Below are 16,528 nucleotides of genomic sequence, written 5' to 3'. Positions count from 1 at the left end.
GCCCCGCAGCTTCTCTTGGCCTTAACCAGTGGGTGCAATTCTGGCCCTCCTGGGTGTGGACCAAACCCATACATCTCCAAGGAATTTTCAGGTTTTGAACCTGGAACCTTGCTAAACTACACTGTGAGTTGCTTACCAGAATTTATTAGGAGGTAAAGAAGAGGTGGACTATTGAATCGCCTCTCCTAGCGACTGTGAGTCAAATGTCCTGACAAGAAGCAACTTGGAGAGTGGCTGAGGTGGGGGCGGGGGTGAGGGTGGAGGGGGGCACTTAGACTTGAGTTCCACCTTGCAAGAATGAGGGAGGGAATGAAGGAGCAATGCGGTACTACTTGCTGGCTCTCCATATCCCCTTACCACTAGGATTTCCGCCCCCTCCCCCTTCATTTCTCTTGGACCGCAGTTGAGCAAAATCTAGATGCTCTGACCATTGTAAATTCTGAGAGAATCAGCTCGGATCAAGTAGGGCGTCTAATGAATAGCTAAAATTATCTACAAATAAGACCCCTGCCTCCACCCTGGGATCTTTTCCTCGAATGAGACTAGTGGTTGTGGAAGGGAGCTTTGCTACTTTCCGGGAGTCAGGAAGAGGTGTGTAGCTTGCCTTTTCTTCTTGGCAAATTGTTTTTGTACAGAGCTGCAAATGCTCAGCTCCAGGGCCGGGTCCTACCTTGAAAGGAAGGGGTAGAGAAGTTAGGGAGTGTGTAAAAAGCGAGACTTTGACTCATACGTCTCCTTTTCCTTCACCCACACTCTGTGCACACGCAAACCACCCCTCCCTCGGGTTGCTCAGCACTCCCACCCGCAGGGTACCTCAGCAACTTAGCCTCCCTAGACAGCTTGAATTGTGCCTTGGGAGATGCTCTCCAGGATTGGGGAGTTCGAGGGCAAGCAACTGTTCTCGGGCAGATTCCTGTTATTGTGGGGATGCTGGGGGTCTGAGGGTGGGTTTAATAGGGGGTGGGGAGAGATCCAAAGCTAGAAGGGTCTGAGGTTTGAAGGCACAGTTTAAGGTTGAGGTTCCAGTTTTCCTGAGCCAAGGGGCAAGAAAGGCCTTCTTCTGCCTGGTTAAATAGAAAAGAAAGAAAGAAAGAAAGAAAGAAAGAAAGAAAGAAAGAAAGAAAGAAAGAAAGAAAGAAAGATCAAGAATAAAATAGATCGAATATATTAACGAGTAAAATATAATGATTAATTGAATAGTTTTCGTCGGCTCCTTCTCCCCATCTCTAAAAGGGAAGGTCAAAAGAGGTACTGAAGAATAATAGGCTATTTTTGAGAGGGCTTATTTGTTGTTTGTTCGTTCGTTTGTTTTCCTTTGAAGTGGACTAGGAGAAATGACTAGGTCTTCCCGTTGGTCTCAAGAGCAAACTCCAAAGTGCCAGGGCAAGGGCCTGCAAGTCACTGCGGGCGGGGCTCGGGGGCGAGTGGCTTGGCGCGGAAGGGGTTAAGGCGCTGAGCGCGGAGCCATCTGGCCGGGTTGGCTGGTTATAACCGCGCAGATTATGTTCACGGGACTCAGAGTTGAAGGCTCCTCTCCTTACCCAGCAGCTCCGCGCACCGCCCCGCGAGATAGCCCGGCGCAACTTTCTTCCCTCTTTCTTTCTTCCTCTCGTTTTTTTCCCACCGCTGGGTAGTGGCTGCGGCAGGGGTGGGCGAGACTGAATGACCGAACTCGAGTCCACCTTTCTCTTCATGTCGACGTCCCTGGAAATAGTCACACGGATGCCATGGTTACTTCTGCCACGGTAAGGGGAGGTGGCGGGCACGTTGGGTGGGCAGGTCCCAGAGGGGGTGGGGGAATCGCGTGGGGGAGATTTTTCTGGGGATTCGCGTGGGGGGCCCCCAATTCTGCACCCAGCCCCACCCCCATCGCGCAGCAGGCTCTTAACTTTTTGGTTCTTCTGCCTTCCCCAAAGTTTGAGCTCAAATCAGCCCAGGCCCAAGCGCAATTACTACCACCCTCCTTCCACATGCACGCACACTTGTGCGCAAATGGATATGGCTCCCCTTCTCCTCCTCCTCCTCCTCCTCCTCCTCCTCCTCCTCCTCCTCCTCCTCCTCCTCTTCCTCCTCCTCCTCCTCTTTCCTCTGGTCCCCTGGCTGCTCCAAGAAACCGCCCTCAGTCTGGGAAAGTGATCAGGTTTAAGAAACCTGCATTGGGAAGGGAAGGAGGTGGAGGCGAGGGGAAACGGGGACCACAAAAAGGCAAGAAAGGGATTCTGCACACCACCACCACCCCGCTCCACCTCATGCATACATACCTACCTCCAACCCTCCTATCTGGTTCCCCCAGAAGACTCCCGCGCATCCTATAACAAAAGCGTGTAGCCGACAAAAATGGGGCTTGGAAGAGACCAGTATCCCGGCTTGCGTCCGGCACCCCCTCAGGCCACCAGGCAGCGTTCGGCAGCCTCACCACACAGCCCGGCAGGGCGTGGGCTGGGGGAGGGGTTGCAAAGCTCAGGACCCGCACGGTCACTTCCAAGGTTGAGGGAGTTGGGACTCTAAGCCCAACAGTGCGTACCTGCGTTGTTGTCCCACATAAACCTTTTACTCTGAGAGGGTCCCTAGCTTCGGGCTACTCTGGCCAGCGCCAAACCAATGGCTCCCCACCCTTGGTCTTCCGCGCAGATGTTGGAGCTAGCGCTCAGCCTGCGGGTCTGGGACCCGGCCAGGGAACGGTGGGTACCGGGGCGGGGCCATCGGTAGGAATTTGGTACCAGTTTCTCAGAGTCCTTTTTAGAGTCCCCGACCCCCGCCCCAAGAGGTGGTATGGGAAGGACGAGAGCATCAGAGACCCTCAGAGTTAGGTCGGAGTTAAAAAGAAGCCACAGCGAACTGAACTGTTTCCTGTTGCCACCAAGGAGCTCTGCACAGTGGTGGATACTTCTAATGAAATTTGGCACTCTGGAAGGTGTGGAATGGGAGGGGTGGGGAGGACCTCTTTCCTTGTCGTTTTCGGGAGTGAGTGGGTGTGCATCCAAGAGGCGCTACTGCTTTGCGCAATTTTGGCGTTCTTCCGCAGCGTTCAGATGCGCCTTACTGGGACTCCAGCACCGAATGGTGTGGACACAGTTGATTAGAGAGGTCGCAGGCGGGAATTGGAATCCAGGCTCGCGTATTCCAGGTCTGGGAAGCACCCACCAGATTGACCCCGACCTCTGGCGGCCGGCGGGTAGCAGGTTGAGAGTCTGAGCGCAGGCTGCTCTAAGACGCGGTCCTAGCCAGAGCAGGCTGCTTGCAAGCTAGTGAGCTGGAGCCCCTGAGCCGGGACTTGTTTATGAGTGTGAAGAGGTTGGGGGCGGGGACCTGCTGGAGGAGGGGAAGGGAGACTGTAAGGGTGGGTGTTACTCGCTGAGTCTGAGGCTGGAAATTCTGAGGGTTAAGGAGTGTGTTGACAAATCTGCTTTTCAGTAAAGGGATGTCTTTTCCACTACAAACCAGCGGCCGAGGAAATATCTAAGCACACCGCCCTAAACGTCAGTTGTACCGGGGAGCTTTATAATCGGTTCTGCTTTCTAAATACCCCGAACTTTGCCATTTTACCCCATCTCCCCTGATTCTAACGTGTTGCCCAAAGAAATCTGAGAGATGGAATCTAGAAGATATTACACCCAACTATCTCTGCCTTAGACTCAAACAGACCCGAGTGTAGCGTTTGAGAGAGGGTGGGGATTGAAAAGGAGGGCAGCAGGCTCCTGAATCTCAATGTAAAGATAGAAGAAAGTTTACCCTCAGGGAGAGCAAGTAGGATTGCCCTTTGGTGAGAGCTATGTTGAAGCCGGCATTGAAAAGATTGGATCTGTATGAATCAGGTCTGATTTCCCAAGAAGGAAGCCTGATCCTTGCTTGGCCAGAGACCTATTGGGAGGGTTTTCTCAACTCTCAGTGAGAAAGGGGTTTGGGGGTAAGAGTGTAGAGGTGGAGGTGGAGCTTGCTCCAGCTTCCTCCAGCCTGGCTGGCCCTGGAGGGGTTGGGGAGCTTGTGTTGATGGGCATCTGTGTGCATAGCAGGAGATGAGAGCTTGTGGGAACATAGGTGTAGCTAATGAGAAATCTGTGTCTGGGAAGGGTGTCAGAGCTGGAGAAGTGCAGTGTGCTGAAGACAGATGGCTTGTGCGAGCCTGCACAGACACATGGGGTGGGTGTGGTGTGGGAGGGCGGCTGGGCTGCGTGTGTGTGTGTGTGTGTGTGTGTGTGTGTGTGTGTGTAAGGTGGACATGTGTGGGGGCTGCATGCCTGAAGATTACCAATGGGATGCAAAGGGGAGATTATCTGAAGAGAGCAGAGTGTTAACTCCATAGGCTTGTACAGCCCTAGGATTTGACTGGAAGGGCACCGGGGCCCATTGGAAGATAAAGAAGCACAGGCTCTGATATTCATGTAGAGAACAGTGCAGGGAGAACAGTGCTTTGCCTCTCCACCTTCCAAGTGAAGGGACCGGGAAGGCTTAGAATGAGGGTTACACATTCAAGGGGAAAGTTCCTGTGTGTTGGAACAGGGTCCAGTGACAGGAAGTGCCCTGTGCACAAGACCTCTGAGTCAAGAAATCCTTTTGCATGCAAGTGATAAAGATGCATGTCGCATGATACTGTATAATGGGCTCTCGCATTAGACTGGACACACTACCGCCAGCTAATGTTGATTATTATTTTAAAATTAATGGGATGCCTCCTGGATGCTCAGCTCGTTATTGGGTGCTGAGACATGGCATACTGCCTTGGAAAAATTCCTTCTCTGTGCTCAGCTGACTGTTACAGTGTTGCCAGGAGTACAGAGTGCCGTATCTGTGGAGGTTTTTTTCGGGATCATGGGAGCCAAAGGGAAGCTGCCTTGAAATATATCTGTGGTTTTGTAAAAGTGGATGACAAAGGTAAAGGATGGTGGACACTTCTACGGGTGGGAAGGGATCTGGAGGGTGTCATTGCTGCTAACATGGAGTACACACTAGGCTGGGAATTGGAAGACTGGGAATTTCCAGGTAGAAAGAGGGGGGGGTTGTCAAGGGATGGGAAGGGCCTTGATCCATTTCAGGATGGAGTGAGTGATGTCTTTTTACTAGCCTAAATGAGCCTTGAGATCTGGACCTGAGGTACAGTGATGCTCATGAAAGGCTGGGCTGGTAGAATTTGCTGGGCTTTGAGGCTTTCTCTCAGCTCTGTGAATCTAAAGCTAAGCTGAGTACGCGCTAATGCTTTTGTCTATGGGCTTGCTGGAGGCTAAAGCAACCATGAGAAAACTGGCCAACTGGATGGAGAAATAAGCATAACATTATGGACCCTGTGAAGGAGTATGCTGTGTGTTTTCCTAGGGATTCTGGGGGTTTGGGGAAGGGGGAAGTTAGGTCTTGGATGCTTAGACCTGTGCCTTAAGAGAACAAAGGTATGCATGAAAGAAGAGCTGCGGGGGGGGGGGGTGTTTTCAGGGAGTGAGCACAAGGAGGAGCTCACTGAGTTCACTGGGGTGTGAAGTAACTGGGCCAAAACAGGAGGAAGATTATTAACATTAGGGGTAAACACATCCTTCACCTGGGCCAGCAGAGGACCATGCGACCATGCGAGGGCACCTGGGTGGGACACTATTAGGCTAATGACAGTTTTGATTAAAGAGATTGAAACTGTTCTATTTTGAGGTTCTCCCTCAGTGTTTCGGGGAAGTTCATCTCTCTGAGAAATGGCTGATGTTAGGCGGAGCTAGTGCCCCTATTTTCTGAGAGCACAACCTTGAGGTAGCAGACCACAGCTGGAAATGCCTGTATTTAGTCTGGCCACTTGGGAACAATGGTTTTCTGATGTCTGGGACTCTCCATGCTCATCTCTACAGCGTGATTATTGAGAACTGTGTAAGAAGGAAAATGTATTCCTCTTTACCTGCCAGAGCGCAAAGGGACCAGTTACAAACGCTGTGGTCTACAGAGATTCCATTTACTTGGACTCAGGTGCCGGTATCTGTCAGTCCCTGGAAAAATGGGATCTTTGTCTCTTCTGGATAGTATCACATCTCCGATGCTTACCCACTGCGTAAATAAATAAACAAACAAACAATATAGTTCTCTCATGGCTTGCCTCGGTTTACTACCTATCTGTAAACTGGAGGCAGGTAAAGTTAGATTTTAGTTCATAGAAATCTGATAGGTCTCTGGATTACTCAGCAAGAGAGGCAATGCAGGAACCAGCTATTAATTTTCAGACAAATTTTGTTTTAGCATCAGCTTTGCAAACTACAATGCCAAAACAAATGTGACTTTGAAAACACAGAGCATGGTAATTGTCCTTGGCAACACCACCGTTTTGTGTAAGAGGGAAGCAAAGTCCAGCCACCCCGTGTTACTGTCAAGGTCTGTGTTTTTCTAGACGATAAGTCCTTGGCAGGCCCTAGCCTGCCTGGAGAGAAGAACCCCAGGGCTTGGAATTGTGAAATGCTGCATGCCCAGTGCAGCAAGTTGGGCACAGACACTTTCCTCTGAGACAAGGATAAAGGCCCAGAGGCACTGAAACATCCCAGTCCTCCCAGAAGTTAGCACACGCTGTCAACTCCTGGCTCTGAGTCAAGGCTCCCATCCTGGAGTTCAGTGGCCATAAATAGTCAGGAGTTAAGTTATTTCCATGAGGCACTAAACCAATTCTTTTGCTTTTTTTGGCGAGATTGGGCCAATTAAGTAGATTGGAAGAGGTCACTGCTGATGGGTCTCTCCTTCCCCAAGCAGGACAGGCCAAGAGAGTTTAATTACATAACATTTCCCATCTCTGCCTTCGCACTCCCAGACGGATCAGATGTTCAGGCCTTTCCTCTTCCCTTCCACTCAGGATGCCTAATTGAGCAAGCGGCTTCTGCTGCAGGCTGCAGACCTTTTCCTGAGCCAATCCAAGACTCCCACCCTAAGCAGAGGGGCTGCAAATCCAGGTGCTGGCTGGAAGTGAGAAAAGGGGTTTGGGGGTGACATGGAAGATCTTTTAAACCCACCACTGTTTCAAGACCTCAGCAGCTGCTGTTCTACTCATTAACTTTGCAGGCAGTTTCTGACATTGGGAATACTGAACTAATGGCCGTTGGACTGAGTTTTACGTAAGATTGACTTTGTTGGAAAAGGACCAAATCTTTTACTGGAGAAAAGCCTAAGGCCCATGTGGGGTTGCTGATAAGGCCAGTGGATACATTTTGTACATGGGCCAGCACCTGCTTATGAGATCACAGTGCGTGCGTGCGTGCGTGCGTGCGTGCGTGCGTGCGTGCGTGCATGCGTGCGTGCGTGTGTGTGTGCGTTCATGAATGTGTTGGAAGACACATGAACAAAGGAACTGTCCTGGATGGGCAGAAAACATTTGTTGAGCTTATGCTATTGGTGGACACATATGTGGGTGCTGGCTCAGATTTCTTTGTCATCAAATTTATTTACTGGGGAAAAAAGAAGCAGTTTTCTTTCAGATCATTTGCATATGGGGATTGTGAGCTTTGAAGTGTGGGGCCAATGTAAATACTATCTTATCCTTGCCTGGGAAGATCTCGAAGATCTAGAAGCCAAGACAGAAAAAAAAAAAAAAAACAAAGAAAAATATATATTATATAATGTAATAAGAAAATATTAAGAAATATATTCATATTCTTTTAGAATTCTCACTTTCAAACTGTGAACACACATGTAGATAATCCAAGAGATTTTTGACGGTTTTCTGTGAAGCCAACTCTAATTTTACCTACAAATACTAAGGAGCTAGATATAGTTATTTTTATGTGATCAGACTGCACTTGCTATGTGTTCATCTCCTTATCTGTCACAGTGCTCCTCTGACAGTATTGATTAGGAACTACTGAGGTCTCTAGAACTCTGGGCATCCTCCCTCCCGTGATAGACGTTGGGTGTGTTCTGTTATGATTGCTCATTATCTGACAACATCACCAAAGAAGACATCTGAACATGTGATTTCCAAGTGAAGCAAAGAACTAAGTAAGTAGCTTACTGATCTCAAAGGACTTCATTCAGTACAAGGTGGTCTTAAACAGCATGAGGCAGCAGATGTCCTGCTGACATGGATCTGGAGATCAAGCTTTTAACTGAGCTCTGTCACTAATTAGCTGTAGCTATGTGACCCTGAATATTCTCTTCAGGCTATGATTTCCCTGACTATAAGTAAAGGCTTGAATGAGAAGACCTCAGGCCTCAAAGTCACCATTCCAGCTACACCACCCTGAGATTCTACATTAATCCTGGCCTATTTAATCTTTGCTAATATGCCTTACTTGGAGCGTGCCTTGGCACATTCTAAGGAGCTTCTGTTTTTATCTTTGGAGAAAGCCAGAAAGGCATGCAAAGAATTTACCAGAACATTTTGTTTTGTCCAAGAATGCTCAAGATGTTGGCCTGGTCTATACAGTATGCAGTCTACAGAGCAGATTGTAGTTGCATTTGGCTTTCTGGTAGACCTGATGCTAATCATCCAGCATCTTCCTCTCAAATACCTTCCATAGTCAACATTTCTAATAAAAGATGAGCACCCACCTTTAAGGTGATGATAGCATATGAGCAGTTAGTGGTTGCAGGGCATTATGACAAATATTGCATGACATTGTCTCCCCAGATAACCCTACAAATAACTAGGGGTACTGAGTTGATGTGAAGCGAAAGGACAGGTCCACAGTTGCACAACAGAACGTTGATATATTTCCCTTCCTGAAGTCAATAGCGTTCCAATGTCCACCAGATTGTGTCTTCTGTGTTCTATGATATCACCCAAATGGGAGCTGGTCCCGTAGCCCTCAGTGAAGTTTGTCACCCCATGGGATAGCCTGCTCCACCAGAAGCTTCCTTTTCTTGTGCAAGATAAATGGTTAGGTTTTTTAGCCACCTGCTGGCAAGCATGTGTCAGATCTGTCATACCTTCCATCCCCCTTCATACCCACATTTACTTCCCATACTGTTGACAAGGGAATTTGCCCTTCCAGCATGCAGGTATTGATCTGAGTCACAATTGCCCCCTTGTAAAGTCTTCAATAGTGGAGCTGGACATCTGGTTTTGATCCACAAGCCCATAAGAGGTGGTAGGTCCCAGCATTCCTGAGTCCTGGGATGAGGTCTGCACAAAGTCTAAACTTACATGGATAACAGGAGATCTCTTTAGAGTTTGAAAGATGGCTGGATAGGCCAGGGACCCAACTCAGGCTTTGAGGAGGCAGATTTCTTGCTGGAGGGTTGAAGGGCATGGGTTGCTTCTTCAAAGGACTAAACCCCAAAGCTATGTTTGAGACAGAATAAGGCAGGTATTATGTCCTCCAGCCCTAGGATCTGCCTCTGAATTTCACTCTCTGGGCCAAAATACTTCCAAGAATAGGGAAGTAAAAAGACTTCTTGAAGGTAACTCTTATCCTCTTCAAAGGATGTGGCTGAATGAATGTTCTTGATTTCATTTTCTCTCCTTATTTACTCACACACACACACACAAACACACACTCTCACACACACCATAGGAGCAGTGTACATGTGCACACTTTCAAAACCAATAAAGAAGAGACTTTGTTATATTGCTTGAAGGTATTTTCCCTGTACAGAAAAAAAAAACACTGACCAAAAGCCTATTTGATTGTTTTACAATATTTATGCTCCAAATATATGTATTTATTCCATTTTAAACTTTTCACATATAGGGTGATGCATTTCTTTTCTACACAAGAGATACTGTGTCTCTCTCTCCCTCTCCATCCCTCCCTCTCTCTTTTTAAGTGAGTGCCAAGAAGTTGAAACTAACTACAATTTACTGTTCCCTTCTGTTTCTAGACCTAAGCCTCCATCATTTAAAAGTATCTTCCCTCCCCCTCTGCCTCACTATTTGTCCCTTGAGGAATGTATTTCAAGTTCTCAGTCTGGGATTAGTTCCATCCTGTGTCTAGCAGACCTGTTTCTGCTGGTTTATAAGGTACTTCCACTGGGTTCAAGAGTGAGATGCAGCTGTAAAACTCACCTGATTCCCCAACAGGTGTGTTCCACCACTGAGAAGAAGCTTGGCTCTGATGACACCCAGGTGCTTTTCTAGGATAGCGAAGAGCCTTTCTCCCTGCATAGGACTCAGACTAATGGTGAATTTTAAACAGAGCTCTTCCCTTCCATGGGGCTCTGCTTCCTGATCTGGAAAAGAAGGGAGATGGACTCACTGGCTGATCAAAAGGAACCTGAGGTCGTAACTGTTCTGACGTTCTATGTTTCTGTTGTTCTCTCTGCCTCACCACGGTTCATGCCTGGGATCTTCAGGTACTCCTGGCCTGGAGTACTTATGTACAGAAATGTGGAGGGGGTGGTGGAGGAAATTAAGTTATGTGATGCCAGATAAGTTATTGAACATATGGATGAGTGAATGTTTATGGGGTGCTGAAGAAGCAAGCTTGCCAGGTTTGTGGCGGATCTTGGATTGCTAGCTGGGAGCGTGGGGGAGAGGTTTATGTGGGATGAAATTGTCTGTGGGTAGCTGAATTCAGTAATCTAAATCCAAAAGATACTACACTGTGCTCCCTGAGACCAATCCTGCCTCTGATGCTACCAGAGACTGACTGTAGCTTGGATATCCTTGAGCCATCCTGAATCTTGTTTTCCTTGCCTATTAAATGTCCAAGTTAAGAGCTTTGATGGCTGTCGTAGTCTTTCCTGTCTTCTAGATCGATTGTAGGAATTTAAGACTAGAAGAAAAACCTAGATGGATGGACGGAAGGGTGAAGGGATCAAGACAAGGACACCCTTAAAAAGTTTACAGGTGATAGGAAATAGCCTGACGCAAAACAGATAGGAGTGGTCAAACCATGCATCTGTTCTTGAATTGGAGGCAGCAACAGAACATGCTGTGTGTGTTTATGTTGTAGTTTGAATGCTCATCTCTCTAGCTTCACCAGTAATACTAAAATCATCTTAGATACATTTGTTTCTCCATTACCTTCCTTGGGAAGCCTTCCTGAATTCCCCCCAGAGAGCCGGGGGGCTTCCTTCCCAGCATCCTCTATGTTATAGCACTTAACAGCCTGGGCTGCATCTGCATTCCTCTCTTCTTACTAAAGGATGAGATTGTTGAAGAGGGATCTGTGCTTGTCATCTTTGTGTTCACCAACACCTGGACTGTCTGCCACGGAAATGTGTCGACTGAATGAATGCATAGACGTACAAGGGACTCGTCTGTGAGCCTAGTAGGAGATGCCAACTGGAGCCGGGCTCAGAGATGTGATGCACCTCACTGCGGGTTCAAAACTGCGTCCTCTGTGCTTCTCTTCTGCTCTGTCCCAGAGGCTAGGTCATCTGCTGACTGCTTACTTGCCAGGAAAGGCTGTTTTAGCTCTCCTTTGGACTCTTTCCCTCATGCCCTAATCTACCTCGTTCTGTATATTTGGATTCTTGGCCTTGGGGAATTGGGTGCTACTGTACATGAATTGGAGTCATTCCTTTGAGACATTTTGAAAGTGGATCTGGATATGTGTGTAAAGATCATTCAGTGTGTCCTGTTGGTGGCTCTACGCTAGATGTTCGAGAAGATGCAGAAATGAATGAAGCCTTGGCCTGCAGGGCTGGAAGTGGGTAGGGACAAGTCACATTATAACCAAGCTCCAAGAGAAAGAACAATGCATATTGAAGGTGGAAGGAAGGTTTTCTGAGTATGGCTTTATAGTGTGAATGAGATAAAACGTCCTCTCAATTCACTTCTGTGTAACAGGGGTTGTTTAGCTTCTGAATTCCCCAGGGCCGGGTCTCAGGTCCAGGGGAGGATTCATAGAGCCTTTGGTTCTTCATGGCAATAGTCTGAGGAACATTATGGAGAGTTCAAGAGGTGGGGCTCTGGGCAATGAATGAGCTCCCAAGATTACATTCACAAGTGTCCCATTTGCAGCTGAGCCAATATAATGAGAAGGAAGTGGGAAGGGCAGATCCTCCTCTGAGAATTGGTTCCCTGTCCCCTCCACTGACTTATATGCATCATCTCTGCGGCCACTTCGCACACAGGGACAGACTGCCATCTGCTGTCCACTTTTATCCTCTGTGTCCTTCCTTTCCAGCCAGCTCCTTGTCCTCCCCTCCTCTCATCTTTAATGGTTACAGATACCACGGAGAAATAGACAGTAGATGCTTGTTCCATAGATTCTGCAAAACTTAGCGCAACATGTTAGGTAGTTTTCCTCTCTGCTTCATGACATGTTGTTTAAAAGGGACTGCCTGGCATCTCTTGAGTCTTTCTAAGATTAGTTAGCTGGAGTATCAGGTGAAAGGCAGGATCTCACCATCAGTGACCTTGGGGTATCCTTGGGAGATCAGAGAGCTGCCCAGTAGGAGGAAACACCGTATATCTGTAAAATGAAGATGACAGCAAGGACTGTAGTGGCTGTGGGGTTTAGAGGAAGGTCCTTACAGGGAAAAGGTAAGTGTGGACAGCTTGTCCTGCATCTCCACTCAGTAACTCTCCTGTTAGGAAAGACGGTCCTGAAAGCTTGAGATGTGCTATGATTGTCTCTGAGTCAGTTGCTTTTTGACTCCTCTGGTGTGCAGGGGAGTGTAGGCACTGTTCCAATGGAAGGAGTGAACTTCTCCATGCCACTCCTGCATACCCCTTCTCCTATCTCTCCTTGACTTTCTTTCAAAAGCAAACCAGCCCAGTGCTGGAGTCAGAGTTTCTCTTAAAGGAACTGCTTCAGTGTCTTGACTCAAGTCTAAGATTCTTTCCTGTCGGAATTCATTTCCCCCAATAAGCATCTGAGAATGTGTTGGTGTTTTCTTTAGGCTGTTTGTTTGTTTGTTTGTTTGATTATTTTTTTTTGAAACAGGACTTCTCTCAAACCCAGGGTGATAAGGGATTTACTTTGTGGCTAAGGATGTCCTAGAGTTAATAGCAATCCTCCTGCTTCAGCCTTCCAGGTACTGGGATTATAGGCATGTACCACCATACCCGGCTTGTTTTCTGTTTGTCTTAGTCTTCAGGTGCTTTTGTTCTTAGTGTTTAAATTAATGCCAAGGGAGTTTCCAGAGTGTTTATTTCCTGTTCTTTTCCTTAGATTCGGAGATGTGCATATGACAGACGGTGGGGGGGGGGGCAGGACAGGACTAGAAGGTGGATTCTATTGGGTATAGGAAATCCACTCAAGTCTGAGGATCAGGTTACTACTTAAGGGATCTCAGCACCTCACTGCAGTCCTCACACAGTTTCTCATTTTCTTTTGGTTGCCCCAGTGCCCTGTTAAAGTTGGCATCCCCTGTCATATCTGTTGTAGAGTCCCTTCTCCATAAAAGAGATGTCCTGGATTTTGAGGGGACCATTTGACAGAGATAAAATCAAGCCAAGCTCCATTGGAAAAGGCCAAGTTTTAGAATTTCTTTATTTTTATATGTATGGAATCTCCCATGTGCTGGAAGATGCCAGAAGAGGTGTTGGATTCTTTTGGAATTGGGGTTACAGACAGTTGTAAATTGCAATGTGGGATCTGAGACTTGAACCCAGGTCCTCTGAAAGAACAGATGAGCCATCTCTGCAGACCCAAAGATTACGGTTTCGATCAAGTAGAGGCAAGATATGAGAAAGTTAGATCAGGATTCCAGGTACTTATCATGTGGCAGGATGGTTATCTGGGATAGAGATAAAAGGAAAATTCTCTCAGACCAGAGAATGGTGGTAATTTTTCTGTGATGTAACTTGTAATGCCTGGTGAGAAAGCCAGAGGTTGAGGATGTAACTCCAGAGAGAGGAAGAAAACAGCAGGAAGTCTAGGTGAGCAGTACCCAAGCACAGAGCAGCATTGGGTAATACAGTGAGCTAAGAAAGGTTTGCAGACAGTGCAGGGAGGGCAGCAGAGCACTGTGGAACTGACGAGCTCCCTCTGGCTACAGTGTGGAAGACCATCTTATTAAATGGTAGTGAAGGAACTGAAGCATGACTAATGGTTGGATGGACAGAAGGATAAATGAACGAGTGGGCAAGTGAATAGAGTATAGAGGGAGAACAGCAAGACCGATTGACCTTGAGTCATCCTTGCAAGTACTTTGCCAGTTCTTGCTCTGAGGAGGTTATGCCAGCCAGAGAGAACGGAGCATGACACAGACAGTTAGGGTGTTGCTGGCTGCATGGAAACAGAATTGAGAGGAACTCCAGTGCTGAGTGTAGGGAGGTGACAGCAGGGGTCAGGGGCTCCCAGTCATTTGCCTTATATATTTTCCCACCTTAATTTGATTTCATTCTCGATCAGAGGGAAAAATGCCTTTGGGGCTTACAACCAGAAAACCTGACACTCTGACAGTGACTTGCTCCACAGAAGACCACTTGTACTATGGGTCTTTGCTAAGTTCACAGCAGCAGAATATGGCCAAATGCTGGAGCCTCGGGGACATTTGAAGAACTTCCAGGTTCATCTTATGGATTGAAACTTGTGCAGAGGGTAGAGGGAGAGGAGAAGAAAAGAGAAGTTCTACATCCCAAAGAACCTCTTCTTTCAAATAGTAGCTCGCATGTTCTACATCCCAAAGAAGCTCTTTTTCAAATAGTAGCTCACTCGGACACTGTTTGCAAGCACACATCATTTGGTGTGTATAAGATGAGAGTGTATGACAGTCATGCAGACAGTGGACAGACACCCAGCACGCCACCCAGCAGCTTTGGAGGTGAGAGTACTACGTACTACAACTCACTCGGTGAAGGCAGCGAGAGCCAAGATGAATCTTGCACATCTAGTGACATCTTCAAGGATTTTGCCCAGCAAAGACTCTCCGTATTCCTGCCTAGCCCGTTCTCACCTTACACTCCGGGGTGTATGACTTCTAGCTGACAGTGCTTCCTCAGCATTGTTATTCAGTCCAGTTGAGCCTGAATGGTTATAATCTGAGATCATCGGGTGATGCTACCGTGCAGCCTAGATTGGGTACCACCAGCTTATAGAAGTAAGCAACTGGGCCCTCACCTGGCCTTCTTGCAGCTTTGTCAAGCATCAGTCCTCTTCCTGTCCCTGATATACTTCAGAACTTGTTATTCTGAGGATTTCAAGCTCATTTGGCTTGGGCCTTCTTACTTAGCCAGTGTTTGCCTTAGAAATTAGAAGGTGATCAGTTCTCAGAATATTCTAAAGTACAAACCCTTCCCAACTACTGACAGAGATACTGAGGGTCAAATGGTGGAGTAAAGAGGGAAGAAGAAGAAAACAGACTATCATTTGGGGAGCATTATTGCTTGTTTAGGCAATTTTGTCTCATTAGTTCCCCCAGCATCTCTCAGGGCAATCATGTTAGATAATGAGCTTTTATTGCAAATAGTTTATGATCACCTTTCCTAGTAGCTTTTCCTGGGGAAAACATTCAGATGCCCTTAGCCATAGATGAAGTCAGCCTATTATTGACACTGGTGGCTCAACCCAAGAATCAGCCTTAAGATGGTCCTTCCAAGAGCCTATGTCTTAACCAAAGTCTTTCCTATGAAGAAGTACTTGCTACTTTTCTTGTATTTCCTGGGGCTTGAAGAAGGCATGGGGAGTAGAGGTTTGGGGAAAGAGGCTCAAAAACGAAGCCTGAATGATTTTGTTTTCAATCATACATTCCCAGTTTGTTAAGTGAACCATATGGGGCTATTTGTAATCCCTGGTCTCTCACCACTCTGTGAAAAATACTGTTGTGGATGCCATCAGGCATGCTGGGGCTGGATGCCTTACATCCGCTGCTGAAAGTGGACTTCGGAAGAGCCTTAGACTTGGAATTCTCAGGACTGCTGAGAGACCTAAATGTAGCATAGGAATTGCCATGCCGTGGAATGGATGGTGGTTCAAGATGGCAGAAATGTTTGAGAGCACCATGGACTGCCAGGCAGGCAGAGGGTTGGGCGCTCTTTGCAGGAGGGACTGCTGTGTAAACTGCACACCACAGAGCCATTCTGCAAAACGTCTCAGAATCAGGAGAAGCCAGAACTATCTCTATAGCTCATGCAGACTAAACAAAAGACATTCTTGGCTATGAGAGCTACTTTCTCCTGGTTCCAAATGTGTAACAATCACCCTTAAGGACTGACCATTGGCCTCTCTCTGTCTCTCTGTCTCTCCCTCTCCCTCTCTTCCCTCTCCCTCTCCCCCTCCCTCCCTCCCTCCCTCTCTCTCTCTCTCTCTCTCTCTCTCTCTCTCTCTCTCTCTCTCTCTCTGAGTCTTTTGATTAGAGGATTATGATGCTTCCTGGAGTAGTAAGAGAGAGGAGAAGAAACAACCATTCTCAACACTAGGTGATTGGTTTTCTGGAGTCAGATCTAGGGCATGCTGACAAGGACCATGAACTAATAAAGTTAACTATGGTGTTGATGGATTGTAAGTGGAATGACCGCTATGGTCCATAAGACAGATTCTCTGATAACTCACATACAAGAGGATTCCCAGACATTTATGTACAAATGTTCCTTGGGCTGTTCCTTAAGCTATTGGTGAAGGCATGAGAGAAGGGTACGGAAATATGAGAGTCAAATAAAGGAGCTCAGACTCTTCCTTCTTGTGTTGCTCATTGATACAACCCAGATCCTCAATTTTCTCTCGTGAAACAAACTATGATAAAATAG

The 16,528-nt window shown here is 47.2% G+C and overlaps 1 protein-coding gene across 1 annotated transcript in view; it reads left to right on the top strand.

Annotated features, from left to right (window-relative positions):
• The first annotated feature begins 1,513 nt into the window (after positions 1–1,513).
• Positions 1,514–16,528, top strand: part of Ntf3 (neurotrophin 3) — a 66,281-nt gene continuing 51,266 nt past the window's right edge. The window contains exon 1 of the mRNA XM_028754471.1: positions 1,514–1,745. Coding sequence (XP_028610304.1) covers positions 1,728–1,745 — 18 coding nt within the window. The 5' untranslated portion in view covers positions 1,514–1,727. The remainder of the gene's footprint in view (positions 1,746–16,528) is intronic.

The sequence above is a fragment of the Grammomys surdaster genome, unplaced genomic scaffold (genome assembly GCF_004785775.1).
Source record: "Grammomys surdaster isolate TR1022 unplaced genomic scaffold, NIH_TR_1.0 126013, whole genome shotgun sequence".
NCBI classification, from domain to species: Eukaryota; Metazoa; Chordata; class Mammalia; order Rodentia; family Muridae; genus Grammomys; species Grammomys surdaster.
This window is presented reverse-complemented; position numbering and strand designations above follow the sequence as displayed.